This window comes from Mandrillus leucophaeus, unplaced genomic scaffold, assembly GCF_000951045.1.
Source record: "Mandrillus leucophaeus isolate KB7577 unplaced genomic scaffold, Mleu.le_1.0 Scaffold669, whole genome shotgun sequence".
Classification (NCBI taxonomy): Eukaryota; Metazoa; Chordata; class Mammalia; order Primates; family Cercopithecidae; genus Mandrillus; species Mandrillus leucophaeus.
In genome coordinates, this window is record NW_012107241.1 from 1,410,191 (window position 1) to 1,437,244 (window position 27,054).

A 27,054-nucleotide genomic window follows, 5' to 3' on the forward strand; every position below is an offset into this window, starting at 1 on the left:
CACATGCTGTTGGAAAAGTGACGCCAGTGGATTGACTTGACATATGATTGCCACAGACCTTCAGTCTATAAAAAATACAGTATCTGCAAAGCATAATAAAACCAGGTATGCTGTATATTGTACCTGATTTGGAGATCCATACTTGGAAAAAATAGTTTCTTGATTGGTTTCTCAAAACTCCAAATCTCTTACTGAGTGTTGTAGTATTACCAGCAGCATATTACTCCAAATAAACAATTTGCTGTTTCTTTTCTTTTTCTATCTTTAATTTTTTAAATCAACACTCTACCCAGATTTTATGAACAATTTAACTTTTTATTTTTAATCTTCTTCATTAGGAAAAAATTTCTGGCAACAGGGAAGAAGAAAGAGAGCAACAGGAATTAGATTACTTAGGGTTGTGGTTGGACTTTTGTGCAATGGAGTGTAGTTTTTTGTTTTATTCCATAAGGTGCTCAGTTATATTCTGATCTTAGTTAACTCCAGAATTCTCACTAAAACCTAAAGTCTTAACCTGTCATTCTTAACTGAACAATTGGTATGTTGTGTTTATTCTTTTTTAGAAAGCAGATCTGAAGCAGCCAGCATCCATTTTGATAGATAGGAGAGGGAGAGAGGCGCTTCCTCTGGATGTCCATCAGGATCTTCTATGCAGGCATCATCAGGCCTCCATCAGAGGCAAGGTAGAAAAGAAAAAAGAGACCAACAGGAACTGAATTATTTAGAGTGTAGTTTGAAGTTTTCAAAGGTTGTTCTTAGCTAAACTTCGGAATTGACAAAAAGTATGGGTTTCTCTTTTATTCCATAATGTCTTAAATTATCCTGAAAAAAACTACCCTTTGGCCTTCAATGAAGCCTAGAATATTATTGCTATCATGTTAGTCTTACTAGACAATTTATAGTTTATGATTATTTTCTCTTTTAGAAAGTACACTTTAAGGAGCCATACTCTGATATGACAGATGAGAAAGGGAGAGAAGACTTGTCTCTGGCAGATTATCAGTGTTTGCCTCCCAAATCCCAGGACCAGGATGACATCAGAAACCAGGTAGAGCAGAATGAAAAAGATATAAACAGGAAGAAAGTACCTGGGTTTTATACATCCCAACAACTGGTAATTTAGAATGAGGGACTTTGGAGCTAACCTAAGAAAATAGTGCCTTTTTTTTTTTTTTTTTTTTTTTTTTTAATGGAGTCTTGCTCTGTCGCCCAGGCTGGAGTGCAGTGGCATAATCTCGACTCATTGCAACCTCTGCCTCCTGGATTCAAACGATTCTCCTGCCTCAGCCTCCTGAGTAGCTGGGACTATAGGCACATGCCAGCATGACCGGCTAATTTTTGTTTTTTTAGTAGGGACAGGGTTTCGACATGTTGGTCAGGCGGGTCTCGAACTCCTGACCTCAGGTGATCTGTCTGCCTCTTCCTCCCCAAGTGCTGTGATTACAGGCGTGAGCCACTGTCCCTGGCCAGAATATAGTATTTTTTATTCCTTCCCACATTAGTGGGAAGATTATCCTAAGTCCTATTAGAACAGAGGAACTGCTTCAGGAGCATAGAGTGTTAAACCCTAAACAATTCAGTTTCTTCTGGTTTCCTCTTTTTTTTTTTTATTTTTTTATTTTTCTCTTCTACTTTGTACTTGAGTGGTACAAAAGACCCTGGTCTAGGGAACTATATGAGTCAAAATCAGTTCTGTGATTTCTGAGGCTGATGTATCATGTTCATATCTTATTCCAGAATCAGTTGACTATTTTAATTTAACAAGATAATTATTCAGCTCTTACCAAAGCCAACAGTATTGCTGCAAGTATATGCCCCTACATGAACAATGTAGGATCTAGAAGATACTTAGGATTTGGTGAGTTCATCAGACTGTTCTGTCCATGATGGGATTAAGAATTAAGGTCTACATAGTTGAGCTAAAAGTGTAACATCTCCCTCATATCAAAATATATCAGAATATTTTTACCTAGTTTCATTTCTCTGGAGTTTTCACTGATGCTTATGATATTATGATTAGCATTACACAATTTTTTTTCTATTGTTGTTTTTCCTTTAAAACATGTTTCTCAAGCAACCTGCATCTTTTATGAGAGAAGAGAGAGTGAGAGAAGAATTGCCTCTGGACTGTCATCAATATGTTGTACCTAAAATCCGGGACCAAGACTCTCCTAGAGAACAGGTAGAACCGAATACAGTAGGAGGACTGTGTACTTTTTAAAAGAGGAACAAGGCTAAATTATATAACATTGAGGCCGAAGCCTGTCAAACCAGCTTGTTTGTGGGATACATAGAATTAAGGCCTCCAGAATTAAGCTAAGAGTATAATGTTTTTGGTTATTTCAAAATGTGCCAGAGTAATCTGGAATTTGCTTTAAAATACTCCAGGAGAAACGTTGGAGAAGAGATAGATTAAAAAGCAAAATGTTGCTAATTGTTGAATCTGTGTAATTGTTGAATCTTGAGATTCATTATACTTTTTTTTTCCTACTTTGAGGCATGTTTGGAAATTTTTATGTTGAAAAACACACACACACACACACACACAGAGCTTTAACTGTGTTCTGTTATCCTCATCTAGTGTCATTACTCTGGGATTGTCACTGAAGTCTATAATATTGTCACTAGCCCATCATTTCTGCTTAGACAATCAGTTTTGTATTTTGTTGTTCCTTTAGAACAAGCATTTCAAACCACCCTCATCTTTTGAGAAATGGGAGATTGCAAGAGGAAATATTCCTGGAGTGCCATCGGTATGTTTCACACAATATTCAAGATTTAGTCTCTCCTAGAGAAGTAGAGCAGAATATATTGAGTAAGTAGCAGAGTGTAAATTGCTTTTTTTTTTGGCTGAAGATTGACAGGGCAGTGTAACTGCTTCAGGAATTTAGCATTAAGGTCAGTAATAATGGGCAAAGAATATAACGTTCTTTTGTTCTGTGATGTATCACACCATTCTGACCCATTGAAACTACTTCACTCGTCTTCACTGAAGCTTTTACTATTGTCACAGGAATGATGATCCTGCTTGGATAATTTATGTTCAGTGTTTATGTTGTCTTTTAGCACAGGAACTATGAGCAGACCTCACATGATATGACAGATGAGAGATGGAGAAAGGAGTTACTTCCAGAGTGCCATGGATATATTTTACATGAAATCCGAGATCCAGGCTCTGCCAGAGAGCAGGTAGAGCAGGGTATATTAAAGAGTAAGCAGCAGAAAGCAAATTAGTTAGAGTTTGAGTTGGGCTTATCATAGTTTCATTACCAAAAAAGATCATGATGATCGTGTTATTTGTTTTTAATATTAGCAATAGTATTATTAATATTATGAATAACAGCTTACATTGATTGAACACTTACCACAGCCAAAATGGTTTTAGAATTTTATATGAAGTATCTTGATTTTCATAATAACCATAGAAGATAGATACTGTTATTATCATTGGTTTATAGATGACGTTTAAGATTGCTTTGCAGGTAGAGTTAAGATCCAGAACGGTGACAAGAAGTATAATGTCTACTTTTATGCCATAATATATCAGACTATTCTGACTTACTTAGATTACTTCAGGGCTATCATTGAAGCCTACAGTATTATCACTACTGTGATACCACTGCTCACACAATTTGGTAAGTGTTTTTGTATCTTTTAGAACTTATACTTTAGGCAGCAGCCATCTGTTTGGTCAGCTGAAAGATGGCCAGAGGATTTGCTTCTGGGTGGCCATTAGCACCTTTCACCCATGCACCAGAGAGATACTTCCGGCAGACGACAGGTAGAGCACACCATAGGGTATGAGCAGTGGAATTTAGACAAGATTGTAGGTACCTACTAAACTGGGAGTGGTCAGGCTGATCAAGAAGCACATTCCTGTTTTATTTCATACAGTGCAAAATGTGTCCTGAGATTATTATCCTAATCCTAAGCTTATTTGAGGTCTCTCATTGAAACCTAGGGTATTTTGGGGAGCATTTATTGCCCATTTGAAAAACTATAATTTTATATGTATTTTTATAAAAGGCATATTTCTGATGGCCATTGTCCTTTACAGTGTGAGAGGGGAAGAAATGAGCAGTTCTGAGGGCGGGGGTTATGAGGATCTTCCACCCCATGGCCAGGGCTAGATCGCCATCAGTAAGCTGGTAGAGCATAAGGCAGGAGCATCAAGAAATAAACTAATCAGGTTTGGGCTGGAGCTTGTTAGGTTCCTCTTGCCTAAGGTTTGGGGGCATTGAGTTAAGATCTGTAGTTTTTCAAGAAAATGTTACGATGTCCTGGCCTACTAAGATTTTTCTGTGGCTTAACTGAAGTTTGGTTTTTATCACTGGAATTTTACCCCTTTCTGCATAATTTTTATTTTACGATTTTATGTTTTTAAAAACAAAGGCTTACGGCAACCAGCAGTGTTAGGCTGTATGAAAGAGACTGGAGAGACATTTCCTCTTGGCCTCTTTAAGAGAGCAGAATTCTAAGGCGGCAAAGAAGCAGAAAATAGAGTTGGGCTGAGGTTTTCAGGACTGAACTGCAACTCTTGGTGATTTTTAGTTTGGGTCTATAAGGTTGGCCTAAGGGTATGCTGCTGTGTTTTAGTCTACATTGTCATTTATACATCCTGAGCCCTGCCAGGCTCTTTCCTACCTCCGGTCTTTTGCATATGTTTTTTCCTCTTGTCTGGGTAGTCTTCCCTTTTTCCTTCATAAAGTCAGTCCCTCTTATCCTTCAGGTTTCAGCTTAAATGTCACTTCCTTGGAAAAGACCGTCCTTACCACCTTATCAAAAATAGATCTCCTCTTTTCTGTTTTTCTCTATCCTTGCATTCTGTTTTTCTTTATCCTTGCATTCTGTTTGTTTCCTTTTCAGTGCAAAACAATTTGTAGTTAGTTACTAGTTTACTTGTTTTCTTATTGTCTAGAGATTTCCCACTAGCCCATAAGCTTTGTGAGAGAGGTACCATACCTGTTTTATTTACCATTATATGAACAGCACTTGGCACAGTGGCTGGTACCTAGTAGTCACTCGGTAGATATGTTTTGAATGGATTAGCCAATCAATCAAACATCTATTGAGCACCTTTTAGGTTTTAGCCATTGTTTAAATACTAAATATCAAAGATACAGTTGTGAGCAAGACACAACACTCAAATTTCAGGCAATCTAAAGAAGAGAGACTGATACATAAACATAATTATGAAGCAGCGTAATTAGCAATAGAGGACATATAGGGCATTCACAAAGCACACAAGAGAGGTACTTACTCCAGACTATTCAGTTCAGGTTACAGCTTTGGTGGTCTGAATCTCTTGTCCTTCTGCTGTTACTGTCCCTGGAAATTTTCAACCCTGGAATAGCCTTTTCTCCTTTTTTTTTTTGAGACAGAGTCTCACTTTCTAGGCTGGAGTGCAGTTGTGCAATCTCAGCTCACTGCACCCTCTGCCTCCCGGGCTCAAGTGATTCTTGTGCCTCAGTCTCCTGAGTAGCTGGGACTACAGGCATGTCCTACCATGCCTGGCTAATTTTTGTATTTTTAGTAGAGATGGGATTTCGTCGTGTTTGCCATGCTGGTCTCAAACTCCTGACCTCAGGTGACCCTCCTGCCTGAGCCTTCCAAAGGTGCTGGGATTACAGGTGTGAGCCACTGCGCCTGGCCATCTTTTCTCCTTTTACGCTGCCAAATAATCTAGCCTTTTTGAACAAAACACTTTAATAGTATAGATTTATACCATATTCATACTTAGGGTTTCCAGTCACAGCTGGGTTCCCAGGGCTGCTTAGTATTTTTTCTTGCCTATTCCCTACCACCTTGCTCTCTAGTGCTCTACACTGGGACTATTCTAAATCTTAAACACTCCTTAAACTTCTTGCTGCACCCGCATATTCTCAACTTTCATACAGAAAATAAAAGCTATCACACAATAACTGCCTTAACCATTTACTTTCTTTTTGTTGCTGTTATTACTTATTCTTACTATCTCGGAGGAAAAGTTTTCTCTTCAAGCCCCACCTGCTATATTCTCTGCTCTTCAAAGTTAATCACTGTCAAGAGTTTATGCATCCTTTGAGTCCTCTTTATAAGCATTTATACACATGTAAATGTAGACACATTAAAAAATTGTGATAAAATATACATATAAAATTTCCCATTTTAATCCTTTTTAAGTATACAGTTCAGTGGTGTTAGGTACACTCACATTGTTGTGCAACCATCACCACAGTCCATCTCCAGAGTTTTTTTCCATCTTGTAAAACTGAGACCGTATACACGTTAAACAGTAATTTCTCAGTCTCTTCTCCCCATGTCCCTGGCAACCACTATTCTACTTTCTGTCTTCATGAATTTGATTACTCTCGGTACCTCATGTAAGTGAAATCATACAGTATTTGTCCTTTTATGCTGCCTTATTTCACTTAGCATAATGCTATGGCATAGTATAGGAGTTACTTCCTTTTTAAGGCTGAATAGCATTCCACTGAATGTATATACTACGTTTTATTTACCCATATATCCATTGACTCTTCACAATCCGTTTTCTTTGTTCTAGACCTTCCTATACAGTATGAATCCTGTTGTGTAAGGTTCCTTTTACTCAGCATAATGTTTCTGAGATTCATTCATGTTGCTGCATCAATAATGTGTTCTTTGCATTGCTGTGTAGCATTCCATTATTTGAATATATCACAGTTTGTTTATTCAATCTCCTATTGATGGACATCTGGGTTGTTTCCTGTTTGTAGCTATTTGGTACTGGGAATGGGGTGCTGCTACAACAAATATTGAAAAAATGTGGAAATGGCTAAAAAAATGGGTAATGGATAGAGGTGAAGAGGCCCCTGACAGAGAAAGCCTTTATCATTTTTAAAATTATTGTTATATTTTGAAACAGACTCTCACTCAGTTGCCCAGGCTGGATTGCAGTGGCATAATCATAGCTCATTGAAGTGCAAATGGGTGGCTCAAGTGATCCTTCTGCCTCCGCCTCTTAAGTAGCTAGGACTACAGGTTGTGCTACCCATGCTTGGCTAATGTTTATATTTTTGTGGAGACGGGGTCTTGCTGTGTTGCCTACTCTGGTCTTGAGCTCCTGGCCTCAAGTGATCCTCCTGCCTGAGGAGGCTGAGGAGGATCCCAAAGTGTTAGGATTGCAGGTGTGAGCCACTGCTCCTGGCCGTCATTTTAGAGAATATCTTCATTTTTAGAAGCAAAATATTGGTGGAAATGTGTACATTAAAGATACTGCCAGCTGGGCATGGTGGCTCATGCCTGTAATCCCAGCACTTTGGGAGGCCGAGGTGAACGGATCACTTGAGACCAGGAGTTTGAGACCAGACTGGCCAACATGGTGAAGCCCTGTTTCTACTAAAAATATAAAAGTTAGCCAGGCATGGTGGCATGCACCTGTAATCGCAGCTGCAAGGGTGGCTGAGGCACAAGAATCACTTGAACCCAGGAGGCGGAGGTTGCGGTGAGCCAAGATCGCACCACCGCACTCCAGCCAGGGTGACAAGAGCGAAACCCTGTCTCAAAAATAAATAAATAAATAAATAAATAAATAAATAAATAAAATAAAAAATAAATAAAAATACTGCCAGTGAAGCTCAAGGAAATGAGGAGCATGTTATTGGAAACTGGGGGAAAGGTAATCCTTGTTATTTAGTGGTAGGAAGCTTAGCTAAATTGTGTCCTACAGTTGTATGGAAAGGCATAACTTGCAAGCAATGAACTTGGAAATTTAGCTGAGATTTGCAAGCAAAATGCTAAAGGTACAGTGTGGTTTCTTCTTGTCATTCCCCAGAGAGGCTGCCAAGGTCTGTCTGGAATCCCTCTCTCCATGTCGTGTACTAGAAATTATTGAGGCGGTAAGCTGGGATAATTGTAGTGCTGACCACATTTGTTTCCTGTCTATGAGAAATAATTATCCTGTGCTTCCTTATAGCCAGTGTTTAAAAACCATTGTCGTATAGATTTTTGTTTGTTTTTTGTTTTTTCAGTCTTCAGGAGGAAGGTAAATTCTGTTCTATTATTGTACTGCGGCTTCAAGCAGAAGTCTTTTTATTTGAATATTTACTTAATTTCATTCTAATTGACCTATTATCTTTTGGGCTCTATCTCTTCATATTATCTTATAATGGTTGCTCTGAGGATTACAGTATACATACTAAACCTTTCACAGTCTACTTTGAGTTAATAGTTTACCACATTAAGTAAATGTAGAAGCTTTATAATCAGACAGGTCATTTTACCCTTTCCCCTTTATGTTAAAATTGTCATAGGTGTTCCATCTGCCTACACTGAAAACTCCGTTTTTTTTTTTTTTTTTTTTTTTGCCTTCAATAATCATACATGTTTTTGTGAAAAACTTGAGAGAGTCTCTACCTTTTTTTTTTTGAGACAGAGTCTCTGTTGCCTAGGCGGGAGTGCAGTAGTGTGATCTCGGCTCACTGCAACCTCCGCCTCCCGAGTTCAAGCTATTCTCCTGCCTCAGCCTCCTGAGTACCTGGGATAATAGGTGCGTGCCACCATGCCTGGCTAATTTTTGAATTTTTAGTAGAGATGGGGTTTCGTCATGTTAGTCAGGCTGGTCTCGAACTCCTGCCTGGTGATCCACCCGCCTTGGCCTCTCAAAGTGCTGGGATTACAGGTGTGAACCACTGCGCCCGGCCGAGAGTCTCTACTTACTGACTCTCTTTGTTGCTTGTCTTTCATTCCTGAAGTTTCAAATTCCTCCCTGGTATCATTTTCCAGCTAACTTTCTTTACCTTTTCTTGTGGTGCAGGTCTTGTAGCAATGCATTTGCTTAATTTTCTTTCATCTGAGAATATTTCTTTTGTCATCAGTCCTAAAATTTATTTTTACTGGATATGGATTTCTGGATTGACAGTTCTTTTCTTTCAGCACATTAAAAATACTCTTCCACTGTCTTCTGGTTTCCAGTCTTTGATAGCAAATTTGTAATTATTTGAGTCATTGTTCTTCTATATGTAATCTGTCTATTTTTTCTGGCTACTTTCAAAACTCTTGTTATTTTTTGGTTTCCAGCAGTTTAATTATGATGTGTCTAGGCATAATGTTTTTTAGTTTATCCCATCTCAGGTATGATGAACATTTTCAATCTGTAAATCTGTATCTTTGACCAAATTTGGGAAGTTTTTTGCCATTATGTCTTCAAATGTTTTTTATGTACCAATTATTTTCTCCTTTCCTTCTGCAACTCCATTGACACAAATGTTAGACCTTTTGATATTGTCCCACAGATGCATCATCGACATGCTGTTAGTTTTTTTTCCAGTCTTGTTTTTTCTCTTTGTTCTTCACATTGGATCATTTATATTGATCCAGTAGATTCAAGTTCACTGACTTTTTTTTCATTCTTCTGTTGAGTCTATCCAGTGAAATTTTGATTTCACGTATTGTGTTTTTCTCTCTAAAATTTGGATCTGTATTTTTAAATAATTTTTATTTTTGTGCTGAGAACTTCTGTATTTTCTTTCACTTCAATTGGGTTTGCCTTTTCCTCATAGATATAGTATTAATCACTGCTTTAAAGGTTTTGTCTGTTAATTCAACATCTCGGTCACCGTGGAGTTGAGATCTGTTTATTATCTTCACCCCTCAAAATTGGTCACATCTTCCTGCTTTTTTCTATGTCAACTAACTTTAAGTTGTATCCTAGACTTTTTTTTTTTTTTGAGATGGAGTCTTGCTCTGTCACCCAGGCTGGAGTGCAGTGGCGTGATCTCGGCTCACTGCAACCTCTGCTTCCTGAGTTCAAGTGATTCTCGTGTTTCAGCCTCCCTAGTAGCTGGCATTACAGGCGTGTGCTACCACTCCTGTCTAATCTTTTTATTTTTTATTTTTAGTGGAGACAGGGTTTTGCCATGTTGGCCAGGCTGGTCTTGAACTCCTGACCTCAAGTAATCCACCTGCCTTGCCCTCCCAAAGTGCTGGGATTACAGGCATGAGCCACCATGTTAGCCACCAGGCTAACATTTTTAATATTATATTTTGAGACTCTGGTTTCTGTTAAAATCCTCTGAAGAATATTGTCTCTTTTGTTGTTTGTTCTAGCAGGCAGTCAACCTGGTTAAATTCCAACTGTAAGTGATCTCTCTTGTGCACAGTGGCTCCAATGTTTAGTTAGTTTTCAAAGCTTTTAATATATTCCTATAGGTCTGTCCCATGCACGCACAGTTCAGGGGTGATTCTGAGATATGTGCGAGTTCACACACAGAATTAAGGGGTCCACTTCCCAGCTCACTTCTCTCTAGGTTACCCCCTATGCTCTCCAGATCCCAGGAGCTACATTTCCTAGAAGTCTTAGTTACAATCAATGAGAGCAAGAGAGAGAGCCCACAGTGTTCTTCATCGTTGGCGAGTACTGGGAGTCCAGTTTTCTTTATTGAAAACAGAAAGTAATTTCATTTTTATTATAGAGAAGATAAGCACAAATGAAAAAGATAACCAAAATTTTAGAGATATTTCTCATTAACATTTTGCTGTATAGATTTTCAGACTTTTAGAGTCACAAAACAAATAACTTTTAAAATAATAATAGCTTTATTATATAAACAATTTATTCTTGTTATTCATAGTAGTTGTGTTATATAAAGTTGTTACAAACACTGAATCAGGAAATACTGAATTTTTCTCCTAGGGGAGATACTGGGGTAGATTCCTGCAAGCCTCTGGTCATACAATTTTTGTCAGCTAATCACTACATAACCTTATTTTATATATATTTCTCTTTAAAACATCTTATTTAATATACATGGTTGATCTGTTAACATGAACTCACAGCCAACAGCACTGTAACTATTGCTGGAATGAAGCTTATCTAACATGCATATTTTTTTCCATAAGGTACACCACTGCCTTTTTGTGCTTAGTAATAATAGATAGTACTTCAGCTATGCATGGGGACCATTTTAACAGTGAAATCACCAACATAGAACACAAACATGCAAACACGTGGCACCAAATAGACTGCGAAAAGGACACTTGTTTACAGCATGAGAGCTGAAACAAAAAGGCAGAGTATCACCTTGGTCAGCCTCAGTTGGCAACATGCATGTTGGGTGACTCACATTTTTCACAGCTCTGTGCATGTCTGCAAAGGCCTGCAAAAACACCTTGAGTACTGGGATTACACATAAATTTTAGTGAATAGGCAAATTTGCAAATATATAATATGCAAATAATGAATGATTGTAATTCACATACCATACAATTGACCTATTTAAAGTATACAGTGTTTTTAGTATTTACAGGGTTGTGCAAAAATCACAGGTTGTGTTCGTGGCATTAACCACAATCAGTCTCAGAACATTTTCATCACCCCCTAAAAGTCCTGTACCACTCCCCTTTTCCCTTTAGCCCCACCTCCAGTCCTAGACAACCACTAAGCTATTTTCTGTCTTTACAGATTTGCCTGTTCTGGATAGTCTGTGCAAAGGAGACCATGAAAGATATGACCTTTTGTGACTGGCTTCTTTCACTTAGCAGATGTTTTCAAAATCCACTGATGTAGCATATAGCAGTACTTTGTTCCTATTCACTGCTGAGAAATATTCTATTTTGTGCATATAGCACATTTTATTTATCAATTGATGGAAGTTTGGCTTATTTCTTGGCTGTTAGGAATAATACTGCTGTGAACATTTGTGTACAATTTTTTTTGTGGGCATATTTTTCACTTCTCTTGGGCGTATACCTCATAGTGGAATTGGTGGAATGTATGATAACTGTGCTTGACCTTCTGAGGACCTGCCAAACTGATTTTTCCAAAGTGGCTGCACCATTTTTCACTCCCACCAGCAGTATGCGAGGGCTCAAATTTCTTTACATCCTCATCAACACTTGGTATTATCTGTATTTTTAATTATTGCCATCCAAGTGGGTGTGAAGTAGCACCTCACTATACTTTTGATTTGTATTTTCCTGATAGCTAATGATGTTGAACACCTTTTCATGTGCTTACTGACCATTTGTATATCTTGCTTGGAGAACTGTTAGATGCTTTGCCCATTTTGTAATTGGGTTATTTGTGTTGTGATTATTGAGTGTGAGAATTCATAATATGTTCCACATACAAGTCCCTTATCAGATACATATGATTTGCAGATGTTCTCCTGTCTGTGTGTTGCCTTTCACTTTCTTGGTGGTTTCCTCTGCAGCACAAAAGTTTTTAGTTTTGACAAAGTCTAATTTGTCCACTTTTTCTTTCATGGTTTGTGCTTTTATTGTCATATCTAAGAACCCGTTACCTAAGCCAAAATCACGAAGATATACTCCTATGCATTCTTCTAAGTCTTATAGTATTAGCTGTTATATTTAGGCCTATGATCAATTTTGAGTAAATTTTTGTATATAGTGTTAGGGAGAGGTCCAACTTCATTCTTTTGCATGTGGATAACCTGTGTCCCAGAATCATCTGTTAAAAAGACGTTTATTTTTCAATTAAATTGTCTTGGCACTCTTATTGAAAATCAATTCATTATAAATGTAAGAGTTTATTTCTGAACTCTCACTTTTATTCTATTGATCTATAGCATATCTATCCTTGAATTAGTACAGTTTGTCTTGATTATTGTATCTTTGTAGTAAGTTTTGATGTTAGGAAGAGTCCCCTAACTTTGTTCTTTTTCAAGACTGTCTTAGCTATTCTGGGTCCCTTGCATTTTCATAAGAATTTTAGGATCATCTTGTCAATTTCTGCCAAGAATCAACTGACATTTTGATGGAGATTTATTAAATTTGTTGATCGATTTGGGGAATGCTGCCAATATTAGGTCTTCCAGTCCATAAGCATGGGATGTCTTTCCATTATATAGGTCATCTTTCATTTTTTTTGAACAATGTTTTGTATGTTTCAGAGTGTAAAATTCACACTTCCTCTGTTAAATTTCTCAGTGTTTTATTCTTTTTGAAGATATTGTAATTGTAAATTTTTTCTTAATTTACTTTCTAGATTTTTCTTTACAAGTATAGAAATACAATTGATTTTTGTATATTGATCTTGTATCCTGCAACCTTGTTGAAAGATAAATAACTTTTAAACTTTAGAGATTAAATAATTTTAAACTTTTTATTTCTAAAAGTTGGAGATCATCATTTGACCTATATAATGTCCAAGTAGATATACCAAGTTATGTTATAAGGCTTTCCCAGTAAACATGGGTGGAAATTAGCCTGTTTCCTCCATGCCATTCCAGTTGTTGATATAATATTTTCTCTCAACTCATGCACACTAAGAGGGTTTTATAAATTCAAAGTGATCATATGTAGAATTGAAATATTAAGGAATCTGGCTATTTATCCTAGATTCTATTCCAAGTACACTCATGACAGTGATTTCAAGTGACCACTTTAAAAGAATTTTCATTCTGAACATTTTAATTTTTTGTTTATTCATATTTTTGACCTGAACCCTTTTCTTCAATTTATTATTTTGTGTTTGGTTAATTCCTTCTGAAATGGCTTCCTTTCATTCTTTTTTGATTTTATTCTTTATATCCCCCTATTTATTTATTTATTTATTTATTTATTTATTTTTTGCTTCTTTATCCAGTTGAGCCCAAGTTTGCAAAAGAAAAGAATAGATAAAAATATCAAAATGGCTCATGAGGTAGTTTTTGGTAATTTTGTCGCTTTGTGTGACTGGACCTTCTAACAGGCTTATGATGGATATCGATCAGGATTGAGCACTGAATTCCAAGCTCCACTCGCATTTCAGTCTGGCGTAGATAAAGAAGAAGATAAGAAAGAGGTATGTAATGGTACTGCTTTTGGACACCAATATTTCTACTATGATAGTATTAATATATGAGAAATTGGAAACAATTTGTTGTGTCCTAACACATAAAAGAGCTAATACCACAAATTTCATAAATAAAATAAAAGTTGCTTCACTCGTTATAATGTGTTGAATTTCTTTTCCAAGCTCCTATGAGTTAGGGTACGTTGATTTGAAACCAATTATTTGATACTAATAAATTTCTCCAGCTAATGTATATTTGCCACTATAACTTATTTAAAGGAAGATAATTACTTTATGGCTTTCTTTTTTTTCTCTCTCTCTTTTCAATCTAAAGTTAGTTTAAACCAATAGTTCTTAAACCTGGCCATGCACCAGAATCAGATGGGAAGTTTTTTTCAAAATACAAATATGCCTAGATCTAAACCAGATACACCAGATCAATATCTAAAAACAAAGGTTTAGGGCATTTTTGCTTTTTAAAAATACCACTGGTGATTCTGATGCATCCTCAGTATTGAGTATAGACCTTCAATAATTTTTAGCAAAAAGCCCTGTACTACTCTGGTATATACATAGACATGCTTTTTGCTCATTGAATAGCTTGGTATTTAAAAGAATGTATATAAATCCAGAGGTATGAACAGATCACATACAGTCTAGTAGGACTTGCTTTTATTCTACTCGTGTTGTTTATGAGTCTGAGGCTTTAGTATACCTCAGCCCTTCTACCCTCCTCTGTGCCATATTAGGCTAGGCTTAGAGTATGCTTTTGTGATACTGTTTTAATTTTGAAAAGTTAAAGTAACTATTGTTCTGTTACAAAATATCTTCTACATTCTTTCTGTGGCCCTGCTTTTATGGTACTTACTACTTGGGAACACAGAATAAATATTTCAGAGTAACACAGAGTAAATACTTTCTCTGGTTTGCCTATTAACATGTAATAGCTATGTGCTTGAAAATATAAAATTCTTGTGTATGTGACATCCTGAGTGACCACAGACAGAAGGAAATTAAAGACTTAATCCCATGTAACTTCTATATCATCTATTTTTGCTTGCTTGCTGTTTGTTTTTGTCTGTGGTATAAGAATATTTTTCTTCCTTGGAAATTCCTCTGAAAGCAGAATCTTAGTAATTTTAACTTCTTTCCTTAGCGTCAAAAGCAGTACCTGAGACATAGACGACTTTTCATGGATATTGAGAGAGAACAAGTAAAAGAACAACAAAGGCAAAAAGAACAAAAGAAGAAAATTGAAAAGTAAGTTATTTGATCTGCCCTGTGAGCCTTAAATTGCCAGTTAAGATGTTTTTGGAAGATGAAGTTTAGAAAAAGGTAATGGTTTTGCCCTCTGATCCATGTTGAAAACAGCTGTTTTTAACGATCTGGGGGAAGTATTAGAAGATGGTGAAGAGCTATGGTTTGGTTTTTTGGTTTGATTTTCTATTAGACTTGATTTTTTTAGGGCAGTTTTAGGCTCACAGCAAAATTGAGCAGAAAGTACAGAGAGTATACCCTCTGCCCCACAAACGCGTAGCCTCTCCTACTGTCACTATCCTGCACCATAGTGTTACAATTTATTAGAACTGATGAACCTACATTGACACATTATTATTACCCAAAGTCCATAGTTTACGTTAGGGTTCACCTTTAGTTTTAGGCATTCTTTAGGTTTTGACAAATACATAATATCACGTGTCTACCATTATGGTATTATAGAGAGTACCTCCACTTCCTTAAAATCCTCTGTGCTTTGCCTATTCCTGCCTCTTTACACCCTATCCTGTGGTAACCACTGAACTCTCTACTGTCTCCATGGTTTTGCCGTTTCCAGAATGTCATATAGTTGGAATCATACAGTACGTATGTAACCTTTTCAGATTGGCTTTTTATACTTAGAAATATGCATGTGCGTTTCCTCTAGTGCTTTTTTATGACTTGATAGCTCATTTATTTTTAGTACTGAATAATATCCCATTATCTGAATGTATCACAGTTTAGTTATTCACCTACTGAAGGACGTATTGTTTACTGCCAATATTAGCAAATATGAACAAAGCTACTTTAAAATCTATGTACAGGTTTTTGTGGGGGCATACTTTTTAGCTTATTTGAGTAAATAACAAGGAAGTATGATTGCTGAGGGAGTATGATTGCTGGATCATATGGTAAAAATATATTTAGCTTTATAAGACAATACCAAACTGTCTTCCAAAGTGGCTATACCCATTTTGCATTCCCACCAGCAAGGAATGAGAGTTCTTGTTGCTCGACATCCTTGCTAGCATTTGATATTGTCAGTATTTTGGATTTTGGCCATTCTAGTAGGTATTTAGTCGTATCTCATTGTTTTAATTTTCACTTCCCTAATGACATATAATATGGAACACCTTTTCACATGCTTATTTGTCATCTGTATATCTTCTTTGATGATGTGTCTGTTCAGATCTTTTTCCAATTTTTTGAGTCATTTGTTTTTCTTATTGTTGCATTTTAAGAGTTCTTTGTATATTTTGAATAACAGTGCTTTATCAGTCTTTCGTAAACATTTTTTCCCCAGTCTGTAGCACGTCTTCTCATCTGTTGACAGTATCTTTTGCAGAGCAAAATGAAGTCCGCCTTATCAGTTCCTTCTTTCATGGATTGTGCCTTTGGTGTTATATATAAAAAAAGTCACTGCTATACCCAAAGTCACTTAGATTTTCTCCTGTGTTACCTTCTAGGAGTTTTGTAGCTTTGCATTTTGCATTTTTCTCTGTGATCCATTTTGTTAATTTTTGTGAGAGGTGTAAGATCTGTGTTTAGAGTCATTTTTTTTTGCATGTGGATGTCCAGTTGTTCCAGCAGCATTTGTTGAAAAGACCGTCTTTTATTAATCGTATTGCCTTTGCTGTTTTGTTAAAAATCAGTTGACTGCATTTATGTGGTTCTGTTTTTTGGACTCGGTTCTCTGTTCTGTTCCATTGATCTCTTTGTTCTACTCCATCGATCTATTTGTCTTTTGTCATACCACACTGTCTTGATTATTATAGCTTTACTTACATATTTTTATTGATACATAACAATTGTACATATTTATGGGATACATGTAATATTTTGATACCATGCAATGTATATGATCAAATGTGTGATGTGTAATGATCAAATCAGAGTAATTAGGATATCTGTCATCTCAAACACTATGATTTCTTTGTGTTGGAAACATTTCAAATCTTCTAGCTGCTTTGAAATATACAATAAATTATTGTTAACTAGAGTCACCCTACTGTGCTACCAATAAGTAGAATTTATTCTGCCTATCTAACTGTATGTTTATACCCATTAACCATTAACCCATTCTTCATCCCCTCCTCCCTTCCCACCCTCTGGTTAACTCTCATTCTACTTTCTACCTCTACGGGATCAGCGTTTTTAGCTCCCACATGTGAGTGAGAACTTGCGATGTTTGCCTTTCTGTGCCTGGCTTGTTTGATTTAACATAATGACTTCCAGTTCCGTCTGTGTTGCAGCAAATGACAGGATTTCATTCTTTTTTATGGCCGAATAGTATTCCATCGTGTATATATACCACATTTTCTTTGTGTCCCTCTGTTGAGGACACTTAGGTTGATTCAATATCTTGACAATTGTGAATGGTGCCACAGTAAACATGGGGGGGAGGTACAGGTAGCCCTTTGATACACTGATTTCTTTTCCTTTGAATAGATACCCAATAGTGGAGTTGCTGGATCATCTGGAAGTTCTGTTTTTAAGTTTTTTTTAAGAAATCTCCATACTGTTTTCCATAGTTTCTGTACTAATGTACATTCCCACCAACAGAGTATAAGAGTTTCCTTTTCTCTATATCCTCACCAGCTTTTGTTGCTTTTTGTTGTTTTGATAATTGCCATTCTAACTGTGGTGAGATGGTATCTCATTGTGGATAAGGTAAGTGGTTGATCCCCAGGCACCCAGATGACAAGCATGAGTACCTGCATTGGCAGTAGTGGGTGAGGCAGTCCTGTCCTCAGGCCCTTTGGTTCTCTACCTGGGTGCTGGCGTAAGTGGGTGTGGCGTGTAGCTTTATAATAAGTCTTGAAGTCGGGTAATTTCAGTCTTTCAATTTTGTTTTTCTTCTTTAATGTTGTGTTGGCTTTACCTCTCTACATAAACTTTAAATAAGTTTGTCAATATCCTCAAAATAACTTGTTAAGATTTTTACTGAGATTGCAGTTAATGTATATATCAAGTTGGGGAGAACTGACATCTTGAAAATATTGAGTCTATCCATGACCATAGATTATCTGGCCATTTTATTTAGTTGTCCTTTGATTTCTTTCTTCAGTGTTTTGTTGTTTTTGCTCCTATAGATCTTACATATATTTTGTTAGACTTATTCCTAAGTCTTCCATTTTGGAAATCATATAAATGGTATTGTGCTTTTAGTTTTAAACTCTACCTGTTCATTGCTGGTATATAGGAAAGTTCATTGCTGGTATATTTATATGGTATTATGCTTTTAATTTTAAACTCCACCTGTTCATTACTGGTATATAGGAGAGTGATTGACTTTTGTATGTTAAACTTGTATCCTTCAACCCTGCTGTAATCACTTAGTAGTTCCAGTAGCTTGTTCAGTGACTTTTTTGTTATTATATGATCATATCACCTGTGAACAAAGATAGTTTTATTTCTTCTTCCCTGATCTGTATGCCTTTTATTTCCTTTCATTGCCTTATTTCATTAGCACGGACTTTCAGTATGATATTAATGAGAGGGTACATCTTTGCCTTGTTTCTTATCCTAGTGGGTAAACTTACAATTTATTACCATCAAGTATGATGTTAGCCGTAAATTTTTTGTAGATGTGCTTTATCAAGTTGAAGAAGTTCTTCTCCATCAGTTGCATTTCTTTTCTTTCTTTTCTTTCTTTTTTTTTTTTTTTTTTGAGATGGAGTCTCTCTGTTGCCAAACTGGAGTGCAGTGGCGCAATCTCAGCTCACTGCAACCTCTGCCTCCCTGGTTCAAGCGATTCTCCTGCCTCAGCCTCTTGAGTAGCTGGGACTACAGGCTATGGGTTTTTACTGTGTTCCTTAGAGCTCAACCCCATTGTCTTGACAAACTTCATTGTGCCTACTGACTTATAAACAATGCATAAAAAGTTATAATGGGCCAGGCACGGTGGCTCACGTCTGTAATCCTAGCACTTTGGGAGGCTGAGGTGGGCGGATCACCTGAGGTCAGGAGTTTGAGACCAGCCTGGCCAACATGGAGAAACCCCATCTCTACTAAAAATGTAAAATTAGCTGGGTGTGGTGGCTCATGATTGTAATCCCAGCTACTTGGGAAGCTGAGGCAGGGGAATTACTTGAACCCAGGAGGCAGAGATTGCAGTGAGCTGAGATTACGCCATTATACTCCAGCCTGGGCAACAAGAGCGAAACTCTGTCTCAAAAAAAAAAAAAAAAAGTTATAATGAAATCTAATATGAGGATTTACTTCATCAGATGTTATTGACATACTATGTATAACGCACTAAACAAAGTGCTAATATGTGTAATAGTTTGAAATTTGTGAAGTGCTATAAAGTATAAGGCAATAACACTTTTATTTTGAAATACTCTATATAATACTATAACAAAATCGCTATAGGTTACTGTAAAGTGCTAGAAATGTGTTCAAATAGCATAGTGAATAGTTTTTGGGGTCTTTTTGGTTTTGTTTTTTATAATTTCAACTTCTATTTTAGATTTGGGGGGTACAGGTGCTGGTTTGTTATATGGGTATATTGCGTGATGCTGAAGTTTCTGGTACAAATGATTCTGTCACTCAGATAGTAAGTATAGTACCCAATAGGTAATTTTCAGCCCCTGCTTCTCCCCTCTCCCTCCCTCTAGTAGTCTTCAGTGTTTATTGTTTTCATTTTTGTCTCTATGTGTACCCAAAGTTTAGCTTCCACTTATAAGTAAGAACATGCAGTATTTGGTTTTCTGTTTCTGTGTTAATTTGCTTAGGATAATGGCCTCCAGCTACATCCATGTTGCTGTAAAGGGCATGATTTAATTCATTTATATGGTTGCATAGTATTCCATGGTGTATACATACCACATTTTCTTTATCCAGTTCACCATTGATGGGCACCTAGGTTGATTCTGTGTCTTTGCTGTTGTGAATAGTGGTGCGATGAACATATGAATGCATATGTCTTTTTGGTAGAAGGATTCATTGTACCAAATAATAGGATTGCTGGGTCAAATGGTAGTTCTAAGTTCTTTGAAAAGTCTCCAAACTGCTTTCCACAGTGGCTGAACTAATTTACATTTCCACCAACAATGAATAAGCATTCCCTTTTCTGTGCAGCCTTGCAATTATCTGTTATTTTTAGACTTTTTAGTAATACCTGTTTTGACTGGTATTAGATGGTATCTCATTTTGGTTTTGATTTGCATTTCTCTGATGATTAGTGATGTGGAACATTTTTTCTTCTTTATTGGCCACTTGTATGTCTTCTTTTGAGAAGTATTTGTTCATGTCTTTTGCCCACTTTTTAAATGGGGTTGTTTTTTGGTTTGCTTGGTGTTTTTTTGTTTTTTTTTTTTTTGAGATGGAGTCTCACTCTGTCCAGCGGCACATTCTCAGCTCACTGCAGCGTCTGCCTTTCGGGTTCAAGTGATTCTCGTGCCTGTCTCTCGAGTAGCTGGGACTACAGGCATGTGCCACCGTACCTGGCTAATTTTTGTATTTTTAGTAGAGACAGGGTTTTGCCATGTGGGCCAGTCTGGTCTTGAACTCCTGACCTCAGGTGATCCGCTCGCCTTAGCCTCCTAAATTGGGGGAATTACAGGTGTGAGCCACCACGCCTGGCCAAATTGTTTAAATTCCTTACAGATACTGGATATTAGACCTTTGTCGGGTACATAGTTTGTAAATATCTTCTACCATTCTGTAGGTTGTCTGTTTATGCCCTTGATAGTTTCTCTTGCTGTGAGGAAGCTCTTTAGTTTGAGTCCAATTTGTCAGTTTTTGCTTTTGTTGCAGTTGCTTTTGAGGATTTAGTCATAAAGTTTTTGCCAAAGCTGATGTCCAGAATGGTACTTCCTGGGTTTTCTTCTAGGATTTTTATAGTTTGAGGTCTTACATTTAAATATTTAATCCATCTTGAGTTAATGTTTGTGTATAGTAAAGGTAGGAGTCCAGTTTCATTCTTCTGCATTTGCCTAGCCAGTTACCCCAGCAACATTTATTTAATAGAGTCCTTTCCCTAATAGGTCGTCATTGGACCTAAAAGTTTCCTAGTTCCTTTTCAATGCTATTTCATCTCAGTGAAAAAAAAAAAAACCTTTTAATTAGTAATCCATTTCTTCTCTTGTATTACTAATAAGTTTTCCTTCATCTTAATGGGCAGCTCTTTCTGTAATAGAAGTATTCTTTATTTAGAACAATTCATTTAAAAAAACAGTGACTGCTGGTATAGTAGCCATGTCAAAGGAAATATTTATTGTGTTATTTTAAGTGCTTTCACATGTATTTTCATTTATTTATAGTTTATTCATGGGATAATTGATTTAAACCTGCCTCTAATATTTGCGGTACTGGGCTCACGTTACAAATACAAGTTTATGAACCTTACATCTAAGTATTTAAATGTTATAAGCTGAGCTAAAAAAACTGTTAAATGACATATATTCTATTGTCCTACCTTGACAAATATGATTTCATAGTGACTAGAAGGTCAGACTCAAATTTGTAATTCTTGAACTCCTCTGAGTTACTTGAAGGAACATGAGTGGCAGTTTGGGGAGAGCCAGCCTCCAGTCCACCTCCTTTCTATTCTTACTCATGCCTCTGTTTTGTACTCAAAGAATTTTGGATACATGCTATGGTTCAACTCAGCCCAGATTTCCAAGTTCTAAGTACATGCCTTGTAAGTAGTCACCCCTTAATGTCCCACTGAGCCTAGATGCACACGAGAGTTGCAGTCTGCTCTGAGGAAGACAAAGGTGGGGAACAGAACTGTGTATACCCTAAAAATGGCCTTGGAAAGTTTGAGTAAAGAATTCCAGGGGCCTGGGTACTTGGAGCAGAGTATAGATGGACAGTCATAGGCTTCAGTTGCATACTTTCCCCTAGTCGCTTAGTCTCTGAGGACTATGGGAAGAGATATGGTCAGAGACAGGCCAAAGTGGGACTATTAAAAATGTGGGTCTTGTGATAAGCTCTCCCCTCTTACCCAGGTCTAAGAGGGATTCTGCATTTATTCAGAAAACATTTATTTTTTATCTTCCATATCATAGGCACTGTCCTAGACTCAGATGACACAAAGATAAATAAAATTCATTCCTTTTCTTGAAGAACTCATAATCTTAAGTTGGGGAGGTAGGATGAGAAACAAATATATTCAAATTAGTAATATAATTAGTGCAGTTGCAGAGATAGGTACAGAGTCCATGTGAGCACAGAAGAAGGGGTTAATGATTTTATCTGGAGAGTTAGAGAAAATATTATACTTCAGTTGGGTATGGGTGGATAAATACGTGTTTTGCAGGGAAGGGGATAAGGATGGTGAATTAGGAAAACATACATAAACAGAGTCAAGGTGAGAGGAAATAATAGTAGTATTCATGCAGAATTTTGTAATTCACAAGGAGTATCATATATTATCTTGTTTAGTACTTTTCAACAACAAAGCAAACATTTATTGAAAACTTACAACATGCCAGGGACTGTCCTATATGCTAAGAATATAAAACTAGAATATATGACAGGATAGTACATATTTACAAATGAACTTAAGTTTGAATGTATCCCATATGAACTTTGTAAACTTAAGCAAGTAACTTCATCTCTGAGCCTCAATATCCTTAATTATATAATGGAGGTTATAATATTGATATTCTAGCTTGTTGATAGCATTAAATGGAGAAATGTATGTAAAGTACTTAACATTGTATCTGACATTTAATAAGATCTCAATAAAAAGTACCTGTTACTACCATGATGATGTAGTGGTGGTAGTAGTGATGATGATGAAGATTAATAGGATGAGCACCAAGAGAGGACAGACAGTAGGAGAAAAAGAGACAAAAAATAATTATAATGGTTAAAGTGAGGCAGGGATAGTCTAGGGAGGTCAAGAAATGCTTTATAGATGAGTTAATACTTAAGCCACATCTTAAGGATGTAGGATCTTAAGGATCCTTAAGGATCTTAAAGGATCTTAAAGGATGAATTGAAGTTTGTCAGATGGTCAAGGAGCTTCGTATGAAGCATAAGGTATGTCTGGGAAATAAAAATTTGGGGTGGCTAAACCCCAAGTGAAGTGAAGTGGCAGAGAATCTATAACAAAGTTGTTGAAAGATTTTAAGGCAAAAGTCCTATAATCTGACTAGAATCTTATAAAGATCAGTTTGGCAGCTGCATATAGAATAATCTAAAAAAGAAAACTAAGGCAGAGTCCAGTTAAGAAGTTATTGTAGTAGTTGTGGGGGATGATGAGGGCACTGGGAACAGAGAGTGACATATTTAATAATATTTAAGAAGTAGAATCCATAGATTTTGACAACCAAATTCTTAGTCTTGATGGCTTTGGTGTTGAGAGAGGGGTCAAGGGTAGTTTCTAACTTTTTTCTTAGATAATTGAATGAACGGTTAGTACCATTAACATAAATAGGGAATGTTCAAAGAACAGATTTTTTGGGAAGCTAGTGAATTCAGTTTGTGACCATGAGCTTAAGGAGCATGTGAAATATTAAGGGAGGTCTGATTTATATGCATGTGAAAATAACTAAAGTTCTGGGAACAATAGGAACTAAATATTTCTTAAGGAGTTTTCAAAATATGTTTCAGCATGACATTGGATAAGGTACAGGGCTGCTGCTGGATGGCAGAGAAACAAGCAGAGATTTTGGTGGTCTTAAGGAGCTGCAGTAACAAAATTGGAGACTCGAGGGTCTCAAACATTTTATCAGTTTTCTCCCCAAGACATTTGCCAAAGTCTAAGAAAACATGAAGGCTAAATGGAAAATATGTGGAAAACAGACTAAGAATCTATTAGTCTGTGATGACAAGGAGATGTAGAGTTCAGGACCCACTGGGTTAGGGGAGGGGAGAAAGGGCTCAATGTACATACCAGGCTTTCAGGTGAGCTAGGGAGAGCATACACTAAGAACATAGTCTAACTGGCAATAGAATAAACTGTACCTAAATTACAAAGCAGCCTTGATTCTGCTGATGTCTGGACTAGATTAAGATGATGGACTGTGTACTTTGTGCCTAGCTGAGAAAAGTATGAACTTTCTCTGGTTATGGACAATATCATTTAGAGCCTCTAAAAAAATTAAAACAATATTCAGTGTTCAATCAAAAGTTTCTAAGTACATACTTGGAACTAGATGTCCAAAAGCCAAGAGAAAGAAAAGACAACAGAAGCAGACTCCAGTGACACAAGATACTAGTATTAGTAGACTTTAAAATAGTTGATGAATGTGCTCAGGTAACTAGAGGAAGAGATGGAGAAAATTGATGAAAATATGGAGAATTTCACCAAAGAACTGGAATCTGTAAAATAGAATCAAATACAAAAATATAATCTTTTTTTTTTTTTTTTTTGAGACGGAGTCTCGCTCTGTCGCCCAGGCTGGAGTGCAGTGGCCGGATCTCAGCTCACTGCAAGCTCTGCCTCCCGGGTTCACGCCATTCTCCTGCCTCAGCCTCCCAAGTAGCTGGGACTACAGGCGCCCGCCACCTCGCCCAGCTAGTTTTTCGTATTTTTAGTAGAGACGGGGTTTCACCATGTTAGCCAGGATGGTCTCGATCTCCTGACCTCGTGATCCACCCGTCTCGGCCTCCCAAAGTGCTGGGATTACAGGCTTGAGCCACCACGCTCAGCCAAAAATGTAATCTTAAAATAAGAACTCACTATATACACAATGAGGTACCACTTCAGACTCACTAGATTAGCTTAGGGAGGGAAAGGCAACAAACTTAACAGTACCCGATAGTGGCAAGGATGAAGAACAGCTGTAACTCATGTATTAGTATCATATGTAGAAAAGAGCACAACCACTTTGGAAAACTGTTTAATATCTTATACAGTTAAATATAGACCTACTATATGACCCAACCAATTTGTGCCTAGAAATTTAAGAAAAGTAGAAACATTTGTAAAAACACTGAATCGTGACAGAATGTATTCCTATCAAGTGCCCATGGAACATTTTCCAAAGTTGATCTTACTTTGGGTTATTTTTCAGTCTGTTCTGTAACTTTAGTGATATTACACTAGAAATCAATAAGCAGTGTATTTCTAAAGGATCATGGATCAAAGAAAAAATTATAATGGCAATTAGGAAATACTTTTGAGAAAATAATAATGAAGATAAATCATATTAAAACTTTTTAGATGTCGCTGAAGCAGTCCTTAAAGGGAATGTCAGAGCCTTGATTACAATTAATATAAAATAAAAAAGGCTACAAGTCAATGTTTTAACCTTCCATCTTAAGCTTGGGAAAAACTGCCAATTACATCAGAAAAAAAGAAGCCATAGGAATAAGTGCAGAAATCAGTGAAATTTAAAACAAATACATAACAGAGGAAATCAAAGACAAAAGTTGGTTCTTTTAAAGATTTTGTTTTGCCAAGGATATATCACTTTTACTAATCAGTAAAAAGAAAAAACACAATTTACCAGTATTAGGAATAGAAAAGGAGCCATTACTACAGAGCCTACAGACATTAAATCACAATAAGAGAACATTATAAACAACTTTACATTTTAAAAATTTGAAAATTTTAATAAAATAAACTCCTATGGAGATAAAACAACTAAAATGGACACAAGAAGAAATTGAATATTTGAGTAATCCCATATCACTGAAAGGAATAAAATCAGTTATTAAAAATCCTGAAAGAAAAATCCAGGTTCAGATTCAAGCTCATATATCTTCACTGGGGAATTCTTTTTAAATATATAAGGGAAAAAATAACAAAGTTTTACATAAATTCTTCCAGAGAATGGAAAGTAGAATATTTCTCAAATAATTATAGAGACCAGCATAACCTTAATACCAACGTGACAGGGACATTACAAGAAAGCAGCATTACAGACTAATTTTTCTTGTGAGCATAAATGAAAAAAGCCTCAAGTGAAATATTGGCAGTGATCTTTGAGGGGCACTGCTGCAGGCCCCTGTACTTGCAGCTTTTGCCTGAGCCTCCGCCTCTAGCCCCAGGGCAGCTTCTTAACCGCCCCTGAACTTCTCCCAAGCTGTGGACCAGATGGAAACAAAGCTTTTTGCAACAACAACAATCATACAGTGAATAACATACTGAAATAAAATATTTGAAGATGTTAAAGAATTGTCTGTGGATGATAAATCATTTTTTCCTATCTTTCCTGTATTTCTTAATTTCTCAAATATTTTATCACTAGTTTGTTTGACATTGGAAGACTAAGCAGTATCTGCATGATTGAGGGCCCCTTGCCGCTGAATATCCTGTTTATTGTGTATAAGAGGGTACAAGGACTCCTGAAATATTAATGTGGCATCCCACTAGTGAAAACAGATTTCCTGTGAGGTGTTTAATATTCCCTTTGTTTATGTTTTTTTCTCACATGCTTTTTTCCCCCTTGAAATATAATACTGTTGTTCTAAAAGCAACCTGACAAAAACTGTTGCAATACTAATGTAAATGACGAGTTAATAGGTGCAGCACACAAACATAGCACATGTATACATATGTAACAAACCTGCACGTTGTACACATGTACCCTAGAACTTAAAAAAATAAGTAAATAAAATATAAAAATAAACTGAGGTCACAGAAAGATTTGCGTATGCAAACTAGTTTGAATTAGACAGAAGACATTGTAATTGTACTTTATGTAAAGAATAAATGGCCAATGCAAAAAGACAGTGGGAGAACTGCAAACCCACTGACCATGCTATTCATGTTATTTAATTAAAATGTCCATTAATAACTTCAGATATGGCATGAAAACAAACAAAATCCATGCTGCAGGGCACGCCCAAGATGGCCGCATAGAAACAGCTCCAGCTCCCAGCGTGAGCAGCACAGAAGACGGGTGGTTTTTGCATTTTCAACTGAGGTACCGGGTTCATCTCACTGGGGCGTATCGGACAGTTGGAGCTGGTCTGCAGGTGCAGCCCGACCAGCGAGAGCTGAAGCAGGGTGAGGTATCGCCTCACCTGCGATGCGCAAGGGGGAAGGGAATTCCTTTTCCTAACCAAAGGAAATTGAGACACACAACACCTGGAAAATCGGGTAACTCCCACCCTGATACTGCGCTTTACCAAGG

General features: G+C 36.8%; 1 protein-coding gene across 1 annotated transcript in view; it reads left to right on the plus strand.

The window, feature by feature from the left end:
- The window catches only part of CCDC15 (coiled-coil domain containing 15), a 105,229-nt gene that overhangs the window by 42,523 nt on the left and 35,652 nt on the right, over positions 1-27,054 (plus strand). The window contains exons 9-13 of the mRNA XM_012001687.1: positions 926-1,048; positions 2,075-2,182; positions 2,679-2,753; positions 13,673-13,765; positions 14,913-15,016. Of these exons, the coding sequence (XP_011857077.1) occupies positions 926-1,048; positions 2,075-2,182; positions 2,679-2,753; positions 13,673-13,765; positions 14,913-15,016 (503 nt within the window). The remainder of the gene's footprint in view (positions 1-925; positions 1,049-2,074; positions 2,183-2,678; positions 2,754-13,672; positions 13,766-14,912; positions 15,017-27,054) is intronic.